The 18,556-nt window shown below is 45.3% G+C and overlaps 3 protein-coding genes across 7 annotated transcripts in view; 2 read left to right on the top strand and 1 right to left on the bottom strand.

Annotated features, from left to right (window-relative positions):
* RARRES1 (retinoic acid receptor responder 1) overlaps window positions 1–550 on the top strand; it is a 6,151-nt gene extending 5,601 nt beyond the window's left edge. The window contains exon 6 of the mRNA XM_015872103.3: window positions 4–550. Coding sequence (XP_015727589.2) covers window positions 4–168 — 165 coding nt within the window. The 3' untranslated portion in view covers window positions 169–550. The remainder of the gene's footprint in view (window positions 1–3) is intronic.
* GFM1 (G elongation factor mitochondrial 1) lies at window positions 1–18,411 on the bottom strand. 5 transcript variants are annotated; one of them, XR_014933434.1, is made up of 19 exons: window positions 18,347–18,411; window positions 18,007–18,159; window positions 17,222–17,354; window positions 16,800–17,004; window positions 15,973–16,089; window positions 15,568–15,718; window positions 12,616–12,770; window positions 12,104–12,188; window positions 11,602–11,739; window positions 10,884–10,985; window positions 10,459–10,515; window positions 9,956–10,093; window positions 9,317–9,399; window positions 6,758–6,932; window positions 5,561–5,723; window positions 4,480–4,624; window positions 4,188–4,348; window positions 3,723–3,776; window positions 2,585–3,010 (listed from the first exon to the last, which is right to left on the bottom strand). XR_014933434.1 is itself a non-coding variant. In XM_015872088.3 (18 exons), exons 1-18 carry the CDS (start codon window positions 18,389–18,391, stop codon window positions 2,879–2,881), a joined length of 2,217 nt encoding a protein of 738 aa, XP_015727574.1. In that variant the 5' UTR covers window positions 18,392–18,411; the 3' UTR covers window positions 1–2,878. The 5 variants fall into 5 exon arrangements, 3 of the variants coding, with proteins under 3 accessions (XP_015727574.1, XP_085369514.1, XP_085369515.1); XM_015872088.3 differs by lacking the exon at window positions 6,758–6,932 and having other exon boundaries at window positions 1–3,010; XR_014933433.1 differs by lacking the exons at window positions 4,480–4,624; window positions 6,758–6,932 and having other exon boundaries at window positions 1–3,010.
* LOC107318370 (latexin) lies at window positions 6,264–9,595 on the top strand. Its single transcript, XM_015872104.3, has 6 exons — window positions 6,264–6,416; window positions 6,903–6,965; window positions 7,327–7,501; window positions 8,037–8,173; window positions 8,509–8,571; window positions 8,987–9,595. The coding sequence occupies exons 1-6, from the start codon at window positions 6,285–6,287 to the stop codon at window positions 9,080–9,082; spliced, it is 666 nt and encodes a 221-aa protein (XP_015727590.2). The 5' UTR covers window positions 6,264–6,284; the 3' UTR covers window positions 9,083–9,595.
* Window positions 18,412–18,556: the final 145 nt, after the last annotated feature.

Raw genomic sequence — 18,556 nt, forward strand, 5'->3', positions numbered from 1 at the left:
CAGAATACAAAGACATGTCATTTAAACCTCACTTGGACAATTGGTCAGCCTCTGAAAGAGAAACACATATGCACTTCAGATAACCATGGGCTCGAAGATGGATCAGGGCAGGACTCCGGATCAGCTGCTGGAATGTCTCATGAAAACGAAAGGAATTTTTGGGAGTGATTGTGCACACATTAAATGGGAAGCCTTTGTGTAGCGGGCCTGAAGTTGTGATCATTTTTCTATCCAAGTCTCATTACAGTAAATTGGAGTGTTTTACTAGCCTGTTTGTTCCAGAATGAACCTCTGCAATTTCTCTAAATTAATGTTCTAGGGACCTACCTAAAAACTTTGCTACTATACATACACAGATAAGCATACACAGGTGATTATGTCATTCACTTTCTGTTACAGCAACAAAGTTTCTGAACAAAATTAATATATCAGATAAAAATATTGAGGAAACTATTAATCTGTCACTAAGAGATATTTGCTGTGTTTGTTTTTTCTGAGATAGCTACCTGCTGATTTTTAAATAACCTCCAATAAAAGAAATGCCATTATACAGACTGGAAGTTGGATCTTCTTTCATGATGCTGCTGTTTGACCCCAACCTTCCATCTTCTCCCAGCACTTGACCTTTAAAAAGCTGTGGATGACCACAGGCATCAAAATGTGGAATTAAAACAAGCGCAGATGGTGCACTCTGAGGCTCTATTTTAGCAAAGCACTTAACTACAAAGGTTGGTTTCCTTACTCCATTTCTGCCACAGCTCTCCATATCCAGAACAGAAGTACTTCCTGATCAGTGTCAGGCAATGCAATCTTCAGGCAGTTAAGCAACTGTAACTTCAGTTCAGGCAGAACTGTAACTAAAGTTCAGGCAGAACTGTAACTTCTAGACAAGCAGCAACCCTGCTGGAATTCAGAGGCAAAATTTCCACCAACTTCTTTAGGGCCAAGACTTCATTCGATCAATGAGAACCCAAAATGGTAGGTTTTTACTCAAGCAAAATTACTGGTTAAAGCAATGCAGACCTGATCCGAGCCGAGGCTCAGAGCGGTTCACAGCAAATTCTTCACGTAATGAAAACCAATGTAGTGCACCTCTGTGTTGTAAGAGGCCATATGCAGACCAGAGAAGGCAAATCGTTCTCTTTCATTTTTGCTGCTAGGAAGAGCTCAACAAAGTCAAAATTACACACACACAAAATCCAGGGCACTCCAAAACAAAGCTTGTGCTCATACTTCTTTCCTTCCTTGCATCCACTGTCCCCACCTATCCACTATTCCCCCAACCTGTAGATGTTTCTCCATTGCATTTAAGTCCCTACAGCATGCCACTCGTGCTCTGATCATCCACGGTAGGTTTATGAGGAGCCACCACACATCTGGCAGCATCTATCAGCCAAGAATTCACATCACGACTGGCCTCTAATAAGCACAACATAAATATAACTATAAATGGTAACTACCCCGTCTCTCCTTACATTGCATTCACATCACATACATAAGACACCCTTGAATTTGGATGAACAAGTTATAATACTCCCTTATTTTTAACACTCTCCAAACATTGGAACACCCGCAGGGCTCTTTCATTAAACTAATTCCAGCTGAGCGTTTTCACAAGAACAAAAGCACGGATGTGAGGGAATGACAAAAGATGCGGCCCAAAGCCACAACGAACTTCTATACAACACCAAGCTTCTATACAACACCGTACTGCATCTCGTCACCACTTACACGCCCCTGATTGATCTCTGACACTGTACTCATTCCAAGTTTAAAATCAGTCATTTCCACTGCATTTCTGTGAATGCTGAAGAAAAGAAGCCCAGCCACTGCAGTGCTATCTGCATCTGGTAAACATCAACCACGATCCTGTGCCAGGAATGTAGTTGATTTTGAACTGGAACTTCCTCCTCTGCTTATTGGAAATGCTGCTAAACGGAGTAGGGCAGGAAAAGAGAGCGTGCAACCAAAATCCAGAGATCTGCTAATAATCAAATGAAAACTGATGATTATATATTCTCTTTCTCACCTAATTGTCACATCCTCGTTTGAGCTCTCCTGTACCAGTAAGAAAAATCTATCCAGCTGATTCCCAAGCTAAGCAGCAGCAGCAGCAGCAGCAGCATGCTCTCCTGACTCCGGGGTTCTACAAAATAAAGGAATCCCTTCATTTTCTGAATAAATGCCAATTCAGTAAGAACATGCAATAAAATCTTACTGCTCCCAGCTATGAAGAGATTTAACTTCCACGGCCACTCCTGTCAGCTCTTTTCAAATGCCTTGAACCGTGAGTGATCAGCAGGTCTCTGATAACTGCACTGACAGATGACCTCGTCCATTTCATTTTGGCTTTGGAGACTCATACCATTGTTTCTGAAGGAGAAGGAAACATTCATTCTGTGGGCTGCATGCTGTCAGTGAACTGCAGGAACAAGAGGATCTGTGCACGGAGCACTGGTATGAAAAGCACTCAGCAGCATGTGACGATTCATTCCCCATGCCTACCCAGAGCTTGTGTTCTGTCTCCTGAATTACAGCCTTCAAACTTTCAGAGAAATGGTAACAAACCTACTTACAAAATAAATAAATAAAAAATCTTATTTTTAATGCAAAAGAATTAAGCCAAATTTCAAGACCAATTCTTATCAGCGTTATAACACTTTTGTATTTCATCAGTGAGCAGCATTTACATCTGAACAATTCAGCTGTCATCTCCCAGCTGAGAATACCACGAAGGGAGGCTATCAGGATGGAATTGTAAGTCCGAGTCCCAGTGCAGCCTACCCGCCTTCCAGCCAGGCTCAGCTGCTTCCATGTCTGAGCAACCAAGCTCTTCCAGAAGATTCTGAAAACTCTTCCATGTGCTCAAGAGGAAGAGTCAGCTTTTAGCTTTGCCCTTTTTTGCAGGAAGCCGTCCTGTTGCTTCGAGGTATTTGTTAATTATTTCTTCTTGAGTACTGGGCAAACACGGGTGATACTTACTGTATTCCATTGTATATTCACCTTTTCCCTGAAGAGTTGGAGAAAGAATAGTCAGAGTTAGGGTGCTAAGCAGGGAACCTTCCTCAGCTGTAGGCCACAACCCAACCTGTGACCTAATGTGCCCAAATAGCTTACAATGAAGCATACAAACACACGTAGATAGAGGCACAAAGATAAACAGTGTCTGAACGTTGTTTGAGACAAAACTGTGAGACTGTCTGCAGTAATAAAACCCCATTTGAGCGCTCAGAGAATAGAGGCATTTGTTTCTCACCACAGGTAGCGCAGAAAACGTTAATTAACACACAAAGAAAACGATCTCAATGGATTCAAATGTGCTGAATGAGCACCTAACACTCTAAAAGCGTATGTTAAAAAAGGAACTTCTTAACATGAGCATTGCTCTCAAAAGTCTCAGCTACTTGCAGAAACCAGTAACTTAAGGAGTATGTCTGCACTATTCCAGACTCTGAATGTAACACCTCTTCATCACTCTATGTATTATCTGCAACTTTGAATCAGTTCCCTCTCCAAAGTAGGCAAGAATTATGAGGCCAGTGATAGCTACGTTAATTAAACGTCAGCTAAAGTAACAGTAATTAAGGTTATTTTCCGGTTATCATTAATTGTATTGTGATTTGTATCACTTTTACTGATGCATATACTATGCTAATGATGATGCAAATTAGCACATCTGATTTACATAAATATCTTTAGCAAAAAGCCCCGAGAATACTTACCTCTGTGCAAGACCGCAGCTCAGTGGCATATCCAAACATATCATTCAGTGGCACCTAAAATCAAAGCACATCATTCTTGTATGATACTTTTCCATCTATGATTGGTTATCGCTCAGTTAATCTCACTGATCATGTAAAAAGTGAAGAGAAAGATCCCCCATCACTCTGTGTGTCAGTATTGCTGCGCAGATTTCACTCCAAGGCAGCACAGCCAGTCTCAACTAAACTGTGTTCCTTCCTCTGCCACCATATGTTCCTAGGTTAATAAGCTGGCTTCTTCCAAAGCAGAACAGATCTGTAACAGGTTTACCAGTATTGCACAGTGCATTTCCATAGATGGAAAATTCATGCCTGTTCACTGAATAACTCAACTAACATTTAAAACTGCAGCCAACCAGACAAACAGTAACAGAGTCAGGAGGCAACACAGAGGAAAAGGGAGAGGTACCAGGGAACAGCACACACCTCTGCATAGAGAGTGAAGTAACCTTCGGTGCCATCCTGCCCTGTGATAACTCCATGACGGCGATTGATTCCAGCTATCACTGCTCCTTGGAACTCAGTGGGTGCCATCACCTCCACGGCCATGATGGGCTCAAGCAGACGCACAGCAGCGTTTTCCATAGCTGGGGGAAAGCAATTCATTAAATATACTCTCATGTAAGTCAACCTAAACCACAGGCATCACATGATTCTTAACTTGGCCTTGCAAGTAGGAGCCAGTAGGACCACACACTCTAATAACCCAGCTTTATACCTTGCTTTAGTGCTCCTTCTCCTGCTCTGATGAAGGAGAACTCGTTAGAGTCCACCATGTGATGGGCACCATCTTCTAAGACAAATCGGACCCCAGATATCCTGTGCCCTGACACTGGACCTTTCTCACATGCATCTCGGAATCCCTGTCAAACAACACCTCAGAATCAGCACATTGCACATTGAAATTGAATCAAATTGAAAAAAAACAAAACCAAACACCAAAATCCATCCAGAACTACCAAAAAAACACCCTTCACAATTTCTAGCAGCAATCCCTTAATGAGCCAATGGGCTTTCCTGTTTGTTAAGAAAGGAAAAACTTTGTACTGCCATTCTTTGATACCTTCTTTTAGTACCACCCTCATAGAGAAATCACACAACAAACTAGAAGGCAAGGAAAAGGAATGTACTGGGGGTCTCTTCTTTGTTAAGGGATGGATAGTCAAAAATGGAACGAATGTTTTCACTGTTTGATTGAAGAATGAGGCTTTGCTCAGAACACCAAGTGCCGTATCATGGAACAATGAGGGAGTTCTTTCAGTTTGGTTAAGGAATGCAAAGATGGGTACACAAACATTACAACTTAAGTGTTGTAAATGAGAAATCAGAGTTACATAGAGGAAGCAAACGTAAGTGGTAAAACAGACTATTAGGGAACTCATACATCAAATGGAATTGTGGTTTCTTATGTATCTGGTCTCAGAGAAAACACAAAAAAATACCTACTTTGAAATCAGGGATGAGAATTATGTCACTAGAATTAAAAGCAGAAAATGGAAAGCAAAAAGCAGCTCCTCAGGTTCGTTTCACTGCCCAAAAGGAAAGCCTGCCTTTTTTACTGAGGAATGCTATGGAAACAGAGCAAGCTACCAAAGAAAACAAACAGCAGGTTCTAAATTAAGTGGTAAAGCCGGGAATGTAAAATATTAAGCAAAAGCACAGAAATTTGATTCAGCTTCCTCTGAAGTAATGGGAAAAGTCTCTGTGCCCGGGGCAAGACAGAAGTAAATGGAAACAGAACAGCAAGAGAAGAAAACAAGAATCAGCATTTCTTGTATCGCACACAAACTGCTTTGTACCTTCTCAATGGCGGGCACAAACTGCTTCGGAATGTTTGTGCCGATGGTTCTGTCTTCAAATTCTATTTTGGTGTAGTCCTCAGGATCCAGCGGCTCGAGGACTCCTATGACTTTGCCATACTGCCCTGCTCCTCCAGTCTGCTTCTTGTGCGTGTATTCAAAACTAAGGACAGACAGAACATTCATTACACCAACTGTGATCCATCTGCGGCTTTAAGAGGAAAAAGCTCCTGTGCTGTATTTTATTTCACTTGCTTAATGTTGCACAAATGACTGAAACAACAGCTGAGAGCATTCAGATGCTCAAGGAAGGAACACGGCTGCCTATGCTGCAAGCTGGAGCCTAAAGACAGAAAAAGATTTGGTCTGTCAGGAAACCATCTCTCCTGCATATGTTAAGCAACACTACAATCACAGAACAGCTTGTGTTGGAAGGGACCCTCCATGGCCTCCAGTAATGCACAGGGACACCCACAGCCACATCAGTGCAATCCTCACACCCCGACTGCCTTCAAGCTTACTCGCTTGTGCAAGATCTGAGATTATTTCCGCACATGCCAACAGTTCCCTCCCACAGAGCACTCTGTACAGCTCATTCCATCCGACAGGAGGAGGAGAAGGAGGAGGAGGAGGGCTGTAGCTCCGCTCCTCCCCAGCCCAACCCCAGCGGGCGGGAGCTGCCTGCCTGCTTCCTGCTGCCGGCACCCACAGCCTGCCCTGCGCCATGGCGGAGCTGCCAGCAGCACACAGCTCTGCCAGCCGAGCAGCAGCCCTGGCCACGGCCTTCATCAGCCTCCGCCACGGGAGCCCTGGACGCGGCTGGGTGCTGCGGGAGGTGCGCCGTGCCCGCAGGGAGGTAAGGGCTGCCTGCAGGTAAGGGGATGGGCCGCTGGGGAGCACAGGGGCCATGCACTGCAGTCTTTCATGTAAGGGTGGTGAGCACTGGCACAGGCTGCCCAGTGATGCAGTGGATGCCCTGTTGCTGGAGCCTGGGTAAGACCCTGTGCAACCTGATGGAGCTGTGGTGTCCCTGAGCAGTGCAGGGGAGCTGGACTGGATGGCCTCCAGAAGTCCCTTCCAACTCCAAGGATTCTATGATCCTGGGAGCCCATAGGTGGCAACTAAGTAGTGTGCCAGACTAGAGTGACAAGGAGGTGCTAACTGGGTGTTACACCAGGTGCACAGCAAACAAGGAACCTTTCAGCAGGAAGAAATCAAGGAGAAGCTGAGCTCTGCGTGTGACGCTGCTGGAGTCCATCTTACAGCAATAAGAATCTTCTCCAGGATGCCAAGTAATTCAGCATTTTAGACAATAAATATTCTTATTGTTCTCCCTGCTCAGGATATTGCTGATGTTGGGCACAAATACCACCTGGAATTCATATTAGAAGACGTATTTGAGAAAGTGAGTTCAGATTTCTTTCATTGACACATCCTACGGGCAGAAGTTGGCACTACTGATATGTAACATAATAAGGAAATCTCAACACCATTCAATTTCAGGTAGAAGTTACGTGAATCTATGACTCCAAGAGAAGAACACCAGTAACACTGTGCCCCCTGTATTGTGTTTTAGAGCTCTGCAAAAGGAAAAATGCCTTTAAAAGTATATTCACAGAGGTGCTATGAATGGAGCCTTGTTTTATGTAATCACAAATCTCTATGGGCCATACTGAGGGGAAAAAAATGCATTGTAGAGATTTATATTACCAATATTACACATGTACTTAACCAAATATTAATGCATTTAATTAACTCTGTAACAGGACAGTACTATTAACTGCACTGCTGAGGTTCTTTATCATTTGGGCAACAAAAACAGTGCTCCAGATGTGCAATTTACAATTGAAGGAGACCTCAAGAACACAGACGAAGCAGATAACACATTCTACAATCGAATCAAGAGCCTGAAAAAAGAGCTCAAGGCAGAGAATATACCAGGTACAAAGAAGGGACCCGGGCAAGAAAGGAGAGAATGTGTTCTGCAGCCAGAAGCAAAACTGAACCAAATTGGTGGAGGTCCACGATCCTATGGGAGCCCACAGTACACGAGGCAGGACAGAGGGAGATCAGGCTGCTGGCCCCACTCTGAATACATGCCTCTTCATTTTCTCTTATGCTAAGTGTAATGTCAGTCACAACATGGCCAAAATCATTCATCAGCTCTGAATTCCAGAACTCATACACAATTTGCCCTCCATCCCTTTAACTCTGTCACTGTTGTGCTGCATGAGAGTTGTACACCAGGTACCCCAACACAGACATGTGTTAAGGGGAAGAAGCGGGAGGGGAAACAGATGCAGGAGTGATGTAGCAGCTATTCCAAGATGCTAACAGAAGGTTTGTGATGCAGCAAGGAACATCAGCCAAATCCCCCAGGTTTTAGCACCAGACCCAACGTACTACACTGTATAGATCCTATCAATGCCTGTTACTCTGTGAATGTCACTTAAGGTGTATCTGTTTCATTTCACAGACAGATATGGCAACGTGTCCCCAGAAATGGAGCCCATCAGAGCACTTGCCTGGGCTGCCTCTGGCTATGTGATATGGCAGAACTCGACTGAGGATACTAAGTACCAGCTTGCCCAGATTAAACATGTGAAGCAAGTGGTGAGTTACCATCAATGCACTGCAAGGAAGATAACATTCAGGAGCCGAACAATTGTGGCACATACCAACCTACAGCTGGGGGAAAGTTCTTAAGCAAGAAATCTCAACTGTGTCTGAACTTTGTAGTCTGGTTCATTTTAAAGGCAGTGCTTAAGGTTTTTGCTCCCCTTTCCTCCAAGTGTGTAAGCCAGAACAGAGAAAGAGGGCCTCCTGTTTAGGAAACCCAAGACATTACAAGTCTTCAGAAAGGACTTTCACTGCCCAAAGTGAACTGATTGGCTACTTTTTAGATGGGGAAAGCCCCAAATTCAGCCCTTTTCATCTTATCTTTCCAGAAAAGGACCGATGAGTATCTGGAATTTGACTACGTGATTCTACTTCATGAAAACGTGTCCCAGGTAAGAAACCCTCTTCCTAAAAAGGTTTTCTTTCTGTTATACTGCCAGCTGTGTAACTTTGAACTTGGACACGAAGCTGGGGGGCTGTCCACAGATCTGGTGCCTGGAGGTCAGCAACTGCAATGGGTGAGGTGAGGGCAGTGATCACCCATCTGCCTCAGCATTATCTGTGTCCGTCCCTGTGCAAGCACGAGACAACAGCTCTCCAGTTTGTATCAGGAGAGTAATTTCCAGCTGATTTCCAGACATTTCATGTGAACAGCAGAGCTTCTGTATGCTGGTCCCATTTACAGCTCTCTCCTCATGGGGAGAAAGTATCACCAAACAGGTCAGGCATAAAGGGAAGAAGCTGTGGCTCAGAATTGTTCAAAGAAAATACCTTCTTGCTTCTTACATGATCACTTTCTACCCACAGGAGATTATTCCCTGGCAAATGACAGTTCTCTGGCACCCGCAGCACGGTGTTGAAGTAACACAGAACAGCCGTCAGCCAAAGCATGCAGTGGACTAATGGAGCATCCAATACTGCAATGCAAGAAGCGCAGTTGCTGCCACAAGCATTTCAGGAGGGGCACATAAATTGATTTGGTGAACACAATTGATGTAGGAAGAGTCCTTACTCAAAGGAACTTTGTTTCCTATATGCAATGCTTCAATCTGACAATCAAATAATCAAATTCAATCATAATCAAATTCTGCATCAAAACAGATTAGAAAAAACCCTGCTGCTAGAAGCAATACTTACTGCACGGGTGCGGAGATGTTCTCTCTAAAGGCAACTTTTGGCTTCCCCATGGTGCAAGGGCAACTATATTCTCTTTCCATTCGCTGCAGAAAAGAAAACAGAATGAAACATGGAGTTATTGCTCTACTTTAGCAGAAACTTTATTACAGATCTTTTTGGAATGAGAAACTTGATAAAGGTTAACTATTTCTTGGGGTTGTGGTTGGGCTGAATTGGGGTTTTCTGGTGTTTTTATTCTCTCTCCTTCAAGAAAACAACATTAAAAATAAGGTGCATTCATTCTGCAGTCATTCTTGTATGGGGGCTGTAGCTTCAGAAACAAGAAAAGGAAACCATCTCATTGTTTTATTGAAGTCTAACCTTTCCAAAACAGACGCCATCTTTTCTTCATCCTTTCAACATTTCAAGCGTATCTGCTTTATGAGACTAAAATGAACAATTAAGTTGTGCATCTCCAAAGGATTCTGTAGCACCTGAGGCACTCAGGTACAAAAGCAGGCCGAAACACTGCCATCAACGAGCCCCCCAGCAGACAGATCATTGTACAGCAATGCAACATTTCAGCCAGAAAGAAAGGAGGAATTCTTGCTTGGCAAAACAGTCAAAAGCAGAGTCTATAGATTCTGCTTTCCAAATTACCTGGGAATAGATTTCTAAGTGCAGTTCTCCCATTCCAGAAACAATGGTCTCTTTGCTCTCGTCATCAAAGTGGACTCTAAAAGTGGGATCTTCCCTCGTAAAGCGGCTCAAGCCTTTGGAAAATTTATCAAAGTCGTTCTGGAAATCAGTTACACACGCAAAGAAAACATTAATTCACCATCCAGAAGGCAATCAAGCCTCACATTCTCCTGTCGTTATTTCTCCTCTCATGAGGTTATTTTCTGAAGCAGTCATACATTCACAGCTGTATTTATTTCTCCAGTTACTTCATATCCATGATGAGCCCAGATCAAAGACACACATCTTCATAGTTACCCAGCACCACCTAACACATTGTTCAGATAGCAAAGGAATGTATTCTGAGCTACTTTAAACACAATACTTTTAAACAACACTCATTCAGTCAATAGATGCTGTATTTCCCTGCTAACCAGCACAAAGCAATACAAGCAGTGGGAAAAGATTGGTCCACAGGCTCCTACCTTGTTGGAGGGCTTCATAGCTACTGAAATGACAGGATCAGGGATGTGTATTGATTCCTGCAGGCCATAAAGGAAGAGATCATATAGTCACGTTTCGCTGTACACTGCAATGTGAGTTCTCCAACAAAAATCAGCCACAAGAATTCTGGGCCACAAACAGATGGCTGCTGTTCTTATCTTATCACATTTGTATCTAATACAGCAGAAGGCTGTATTAGGGCACCAGAACTGTGTAATTCTCCCCCGGATCACTACAGGGCTGCTGTGTAACATGCTGCCAACCACAGTATTTCCAGTACTGAGATGCACAGTGATTGCTGGGTTTCACACTACTTACAAAAAGCTGCTTCCCACCAGGTTTTGTAAATGTATACCTAAATAGAAAGCATGATGTCAAGTGGAGCAAACAGATTTGTATTGCTTACCATGGAAATGTCAGTGCTGGTTTTATCTGTGAATGTATCCCCACTGGCACAGTCGATTCCAAACAATGCACATATGTCTCCTGCATAGACTTCATTTACATCCTTAAGAAAGAAAAACATACTGCTTAGAGAGACCGAAAGAGACTGAAGAGTATTACAAACAACATTCAGTTTTAAGCAGAGATAAAAACACTGTGTTCAAAGTTCAGCTCCTTTTTCTGCAAGGCAAATGCCCGACAAGGATACCTCACCTCTAGGATAAGGATGCAAAGCAAACAACATCCCATTTTACAGGCAGACTTGGCCCAGCTATAGAGTTAAGGAATTCTCAACAGGAAAGGGTGGAACTTGCAGCAGTTTGGGAATCAATTTTTTAAGAGAAGTATTAAATAATCACATGAAAGGAAACATCGCTGCATGTTCTGCCAATCCTGTTTCCCCTCTCCCACAAGTACAGAACACAGCCATACAAAGCCAGCTTGCTCTGACTATCATCCCTAAGCCTTTTTATAATACTTCTTAGGCAAAGACGTTTCCACTTCAATGGAAATAATACACTGAGGATCATTTTCACTTCCTGTTGAGTTCTACTCAGTGCTACAGAAAATATAAATTAACCCAGAAGGCAGAAATTTGATACATCACATCACACTTGAAGAGCGAAAAGCCAGTTTAGTAAGGGAGACTCAAAATGCAATGAGCTGCACCTCTCACTCACCTCCATGTTGTCTGAGTGCATACGGACAAGTCTTTGCACACGCACTCTCTTCCCAGTCCTGGTGTTATAAATATAATCAGATTTCTTCAGCATCCCCTGGTAAACTCGAATATAAGTTAACTGCCCAAAACGGCCGGCCTGAAATCAAAAGTCATTAAAATCAGACAACGTCCTCCTTGGAGTCCAGCCAGTTCCTGTTCAAAGTATAATCTGAGCTGACTGAGCAAATGACTGCTTTGAATTTATACACCAAACACACAAGCGAAGCTTTGTTTAACATAGTCTCAGCTTTCACCTGGCTCTGGAAATGAACTTGACACCTACTGGCAATTTTCCTTCCTTCACCAATTTTCCTACTCCCTTAGCCTTCACAACAGAGGCAAATATTAGCTCCAATTTGGCCAGCCATTTCCCAGGTGAAAATCTGAGCTACCCCAACAATTCTCAGAGGAAACGGTCTGCTCCTCTACTGTTTTTGCTGCATTAAACATTAAACAGTTACCTCCAGCTTAAAAGCAAGGCCCACAAAAGGCTGCGAGTTGTCTCGAGCAGAGTTCAACAGGAACTTCGCTTTGTCCTCAGAATCTCTTCAAAAACAAACAAACAGGAATGGAAAAGTGAGTTCATGTTACAAAGAAAACACACCAATTTCCTTAAACTGTGAGTTGCCTTGGGAAGTGCTGAGGGCCCCCGTCTTCCCAGGTTTATAACAGACACTTCAGAGATGCTCACACATGTAGCTGTCGTGTGCTGAGAAAAAGATCCCAGGAAAACTTCAGCAAAACCCAAAAGGAGATGTGAGCGATGACATTTAGCACCAGCACTTATCAGAAGCATATTATGAGTACAAACAGCCAGCCTCAAGTGAGAAGTGAGCCTTCTCAGCATCGGAATGAAGTACAAAGTTATAATTGCGTGATGCAAATGGTGAACAACCACATATTTTGTTACCAGGTTTCCCATTGCTTAGTACCCAGTTCCAAGACCTCGCTGTTCACTCACCAAAGCACTTACCCCTGGTTAAGAATAGCATAGTTCTCCACCTCTGAAGGGTTTGGGAGGTATTCAAGGACAGCATCCAGCAACGGCTGCACTCCTTTGTTCTTTAAAGCGCTTCCCACAAGCACTGGGGTAAAGGACTTCTTCAGTGTTGCTCTTCTGATTGCAAGCTGGAAAAATATCAGAGCATTGCTGTCCTGCAACAGCTCCAGGAGTCTGATGCAGCACCAGCCACGCAGCATTGCAGTGGTTCTCCTGTCTGCTGGCTGCAAAGGAGCTACACTCATAAACTCCTGGACAAGCCCACATGAGCCTCCCAGGACAACCTGCCCTTTCTAGGAATGTAGGATTTTCTGAAAGAAATTGAGCCATTTGGGACTATTTGGATAAGCTCAGTGCATCATCCTGTTCTGATGAAGAGTGCTTTAACATCACTAGACAGGAACACATTCACACCCATCTGCAGAGCTGCTGAGGTAGTGACTGCCTTGGGAATCCTTGCAGCCTTGTGCTTGCTCAGTGCCTTTCACCCAAGCTCCATGTGACATTACAGAGCACCAACAGCTTCCACAGTGATTATCACAGCTGTCTTCTGTAAAGGTTTAGACAGGTGGGCAGAAGCTAATTCCTCCCACACCAGTGACTAAAGCCAAGACTGATTGCTACCTTGTCCTCACCTCTCCCTACCACTAGAGGATGCCATCTGCCCGTGTCTACCTGCAGCAGCTCTCACTCCAACTGAAAGCAGCTCCAGTCCTTTGGGATAAGCTAAAAGAAACATAATCTCCTTGGTCACATCACCTAACCTGGGAGTTCAACTTAGAGCACCTTGAGAGAGAAGACTAAACTACCTCCACAATTAACACAGAGAGCAATCTGCACCATCAGAGCCAAAAGAAAAGACAAAGTAAAACATAAGACCTTTGACAGATCGACCTGTTCCAGTGGAAGAATATTCTTCTTCAGTTTGAGAAGGAGCTGTTTTCCTCAAGTTGGTTCAATGAATTCACAGAAACAGTACCAGGAAAAAATTCCTACAACAGTAAATCTGATCCTTGATTGCAGCATTACGGGGACAGCAGCAGATCAAGTCGTGTTTGGGCAGATGACCTTCATTCAGCAGGTATCACAAGCCCGGGCTGTGCCAGCCAGGAGCATAGAGTTTAGGAGCATAGAGAGCTTAGCATCATCTCTGTGAAAAGATGTTTTCAATGGAGACCTGGCTGCTCACCAGTGAAAGAAAATCCATCTTCAGGGACACATTAGTAAAACTTAACCCAGTGCTACAGCCACTTTATCTGTAATTAATTTGCTCTCTGAAGCGGGAAGGAGAGGCACAGTGAAGAGACAAATGCGCTTCTACAACGGATTCTGCTCTCAGTGGCAGCCATCAGAAGCAGCTGCTGGAAGGTGTCACCTCTCCCTTTATCAGCACTCACACCTGTACCACTCCCTCTCCAGGTGCAAGAGAAATCCCTGCAGGGCTCTGAAACTGCTCTTATGTCTCTGCCTTTATGTAAGAGGGAAGGGCAGCCCTGAACAGCTCAGGCCTCAATAAAGCAGAATTTAACTACTGGAATAGCTACATGCTGTTATTTCTTGTATTTCTGAAAAGACAAAAACCAAAAGTAAACAAACAAAACCACATCTACATCCCAAGTTGGAATATACAAACCTGCAAACAAATTAAGAAAGCCAAAACAAAAAGCCCAAATTCGAGGTCTATAACACATTTAAATGTCATCACAGTTTTGGGACCGTGAAGATTCAGAAAAGCAAACCTCAGGGGGACCTGCAATGCCCATCAGCTCTGAATGGCTGCCAGAGCTCTACATCCCAACAGATAGAGTGTGCAGCTTCCAGGAAAGCAAGCAGTGCAGGCCTTACCAGGAAAAGCAAGTGCCACACAAAGGCACCCAGGCACTGCTAAGGAGCCAAACACTCCTAAGAGGACTTCAACGTCAGAGCTGTTTAGAGCATGAGCTGACTGATCACGTCTGACTTGAGCCCAGCTGGCTGCACGCACAGAAATAGCTCCTGCATGCAACATTTAGGTGTCAGCTTGGCTTCAGCTCCCAGCTGAAGGGCCCACCTGTGAGCAAAGAGAAGCAAAAGGAGGTGCTAAGTGCCATACCAGGCAGACTTCAGCCCCAGTCCCCCCCACCACCACTGCTCACAGAAACCAGCTTAAACTTCAACAGCAGCTCCTAGAAACTGCAGTCTGCCCATAACAGACTCTTCAGACGCTGCTGGTTCTCTTTCCTCAGTTTTTAATTTATCACATTAAGCAGCTGGTCCCCTTATCAGCCTTTGATGGATTTATTACTATTAAGAGCAGGCATCTGAAGATTATTGAACAATTTAACTTCCAACAGTAGAAAGAGGTGTTGTCAAATAGCAAACCAGACCTCAGAAACACTTGCATCAAGCATAAGGAATCCATATAGAACCACAGGATGGCACAGGGTTGGAGGAGACCTCAAAAATGATCTAATTCCCACCCCTTAGCCATGACTGCCCCACACCAGATCATGTCACTCAGTGCCCCCTCCAACCTGGCACCTCCAGGGATGGAGCACCCATAGCCTGCGCCTTGCAGCACTGTACGGCCATAATGCAGAGGAAAAACCAACCAAGTTGGAGTCACATCTACAAAGCAGACACCCTTCCCTTATGCTGCCACCTGTCACAACACAAAGCCCAACACCTCACTGTGTGTCAACAGCTGCACATGGACTTTTCACCTGCTGCCTGGGGCTCAATGGTCAACGCCAGCTTGCAGAGCACTGCAGTCAGGTGGGTGTCCTCAAGCTGCCTCGCACTCACAGCTCTGTCTGTCTGTCCTGATTAGAGCTGACAGCATGGCCATGTAACATCCCTGGAGGAGGGACCTGATCCCATCCACTCACTTGACTTTTTGAGAAGAGAAAGAACGGTGCTACATTAAGGAGAAACATGTAAAGTTACCTTAATATCAGCAACTGTAGGAATCTTTTCTTCCAAGAACAGCTCCCCAAGGTGATCATCTGAATTAGCAACACATTCAATCAGTTCCGAGCGCCGTTCTGCAGCCTCAGCTCTAAACTCAGCCGGAATTTCATCGTATCGAACCGTCTGGCTAAACACACAAATAACAGCTAAAGGAATATCACACCTACAGCCTCCCAATCATTGATCATCGTGAGTGAGTCATCACTGTGCCAGAGAGCTGAGAGGCCACACCTCAGCTCTACCACAAGCTGCATCCCTAACCCTGCCAACATCAGGCTGCTTCATCTCTGAAGGGATGCCATTGTTTCCCTTGGTGGAAGGTGCCATTATCAATACACAGAGTAGCTTCAGAAGAAGAAACACACAAGTTTCAAACCTTACCCAAAGGTGCCATCAAAATATATAGCTCTTTCTTCTATTAGATCTATAACTCCTTTAAAGTTTCCTTCCAGCCCCATTGGAATCTGGACAAAAGCTGCATTGTGTTGTAACTTGGACCTGAAAAAGTGAGCAAACACAGATTAAGGGGATAAAAAAGTCATTTCCATACATATAATCCAGATGTTTATTAAGCAACATCCTGTTCCTACACTACAGCATCATACTTTGCATTATGATGCAAAAAACCTGTTTGCATTTTAACCTGCGTGACTGCCAGACCTCTATATCCCAACACACAGTGAGCAACCTCCATGGGAAACAACGGCAGTGCAACCTGCTTTCAGATTAATGACTTGATGGGAAACCCTTCTCCCTTATTGCCTATCAGCATACGTATCTCACAGATGAAATCAGGCACAGGAAGATGGCAAATTAAGGGCAGGTAGGGGCTCCACGTAGGTGAACCAGAAACTGCCCAACCTTGAGTCATGGCCCTGCTGTGAACTATGGTGTATCTGCTTCCAGCATCCAGGAAAAACCAACAGGCTGGTTTTGAAGGGGCTCCACATACAGTTCCAGCATCAAAATAAACACCAAAAAGCCAACACTCAGACACAGTAAGTCTAGGCTGATGCTATCTACCGCTTTGCTCCCTTTTCCTTGACAAAAGGGAGAGTTGTTGTAGGTGAGAGTTGATTTAACGTGAGGTCAGGCATTACCTCCCAAAATACAAACTCCAAAAGAGAACGCTTTTCAATATTAACAGCACTAATCTGCTACGTGAACGGCTCAGAACTATCTGACAGGCAAAGTGAAGTGACAGGTACCTCATTTGTTGTACTGCTCTGTCTGGACTGGAGCCCATCCTGTCCAGCTTATTGATGAACGTTAGAAACGGCACATTGTAACGTTTCATTTGCCTGTTCACAGTGATGGTTTGGCACTGAACTCCTCCAACAGCACAGAGAACCAGAATAGCTCCATCGAGAACCCTCAGAGATCTCTCCACTTCAATGGTGAAGTCCACGTGGCCTGAGTAACAACAAGAAAACAATAGAAGATATTTGTAAGTGATAAAAAGTAATGGGCAGTTGTTTCCTCATGGCTGCAGAAAACACCCGATGCAATCAATCTCCAGCCATAAGAACACACAGCAGTAGCACAGCAGTAGCACAGCATCAGCCCTAACGAGCACAGTGAGCTGTACACACAGAGGAATGGCAGCCTGACAGCATCAGAGCTGCTGTACCTGGCGTGTCGATGATGTTGATGTTGGTGTCCTTCCACATGGTGTATGTGGCCGCAGACTGGATGGTGATTCCACGCTGGCGTTCCAGCTCCATTGAATCCATGACAGCTCCGACTCCATCCTTACCTTTCACCTTAGCAAGAAAAGAGAAAAGAAATTCATTCCTAGAGGGTTTACTGAGAATCCGCTATAAGTGACGCTTCATCTGGTGAACAGCATCTCCCAGGCAGCAATGAAAGGAGATGTGAGAGAATCACAGCTCCAAAACTTAAATAGATCTGATTTGTTTGTAGCACCATCTACTCTGACAGTGGAACTCAATGGCCCTGAGGGGGTTTTCTAATCTGAATGGTTCCCTAATCCTAAACTTTAATGTCACTAATCCTAAACTTTAATGCCCTTTGCTTCCCTGAGGATCAGTCCCAAAACAGGTCAGCGACCTGCAGCCAGTTATACTCAGCTGTGAACTGCATAAGCAGACAAACCTGGACCTACAAACACACCCCTGGATTCTCTCTGTTTCTCACAGCTGCCTTTGGCTGCATCAGGAGCGGCTCACAGCTCCTGCGGGGTATTGACCAGGGACACGAGCACAACAAGGGGGTGGAAGGGACCTCAGGGCATGTCAGCACAACCCTCAACCCAGGAAAGCAGCCGGGTGTGTTGGTGTATCAGTACGGGATCCTGCACGGTAAGGCAGCAGTGCACGGTAAGGTAAGGTAGCCCTGCACGGTACCGGAGCAGTTCCCGGCACATCAGTCGTCCCGAGCCCCATCGCTGCCCACCTCGTGCATCTGCGCGATCCTGCCGGTGTAGAACAGCACTCGCTCGGTCAGGGTGGTCTTCCCCGAGTCGATGTGCGCCGAGATGCCGATGTTTCGGATCCGCTCGTTGGGCAGCGCGGCCGAGGAGCAGCGGCGGCACAGAGCGAGCAGGAGCTGAAGGGGACAGGGCGGTCTGTAAGGAGCACGGCCCGCTCCGGGCCCACAGCGGCCCTCCTGCGCCCACCCTGCCTCCCCCCGCTCCCCATTCCCGCCGGGGGTCCCTCCCGTCCATCTCAGCGCACACCCCCGCTGTGGGCTCCTCCTCCCCGCTCCCCACACCCTCACCCCCGTTACCCGTTACCTGCCGCCGCCCCCGGCCCCGCGCCGCCCGCACGGCCCGCAACATGGCGGCTCCCTGCAGACAGCAAGGACGGGACGCCGCTTCCGGGGTCAGGCCGGAAGTAGGCCCTGACCGGAAGTGGGGCTGCGCCGCGCAGGTGCGCAGCGCTGTAAATAGCGCGCAGGATGCGCGGGGGGACGGAGCGCCATTAACACTGAACTGAGGGCAGCA

The sequence above is a fragment of the Coturnix japonica genome, chromosome 12 (genome assembly GCF_054131305.1).
Source record: "Coturnix japonica strain WE chromosome 12, WE-NBRP24, whole genome shotgun sequence".
In the NCBI taxonomy this organism is placed as follows: Eukaryota; Metazoa; Chordata; class Aves; order Galliformes; family Phasianidae; genus Coturnix; species Coturnix japonica.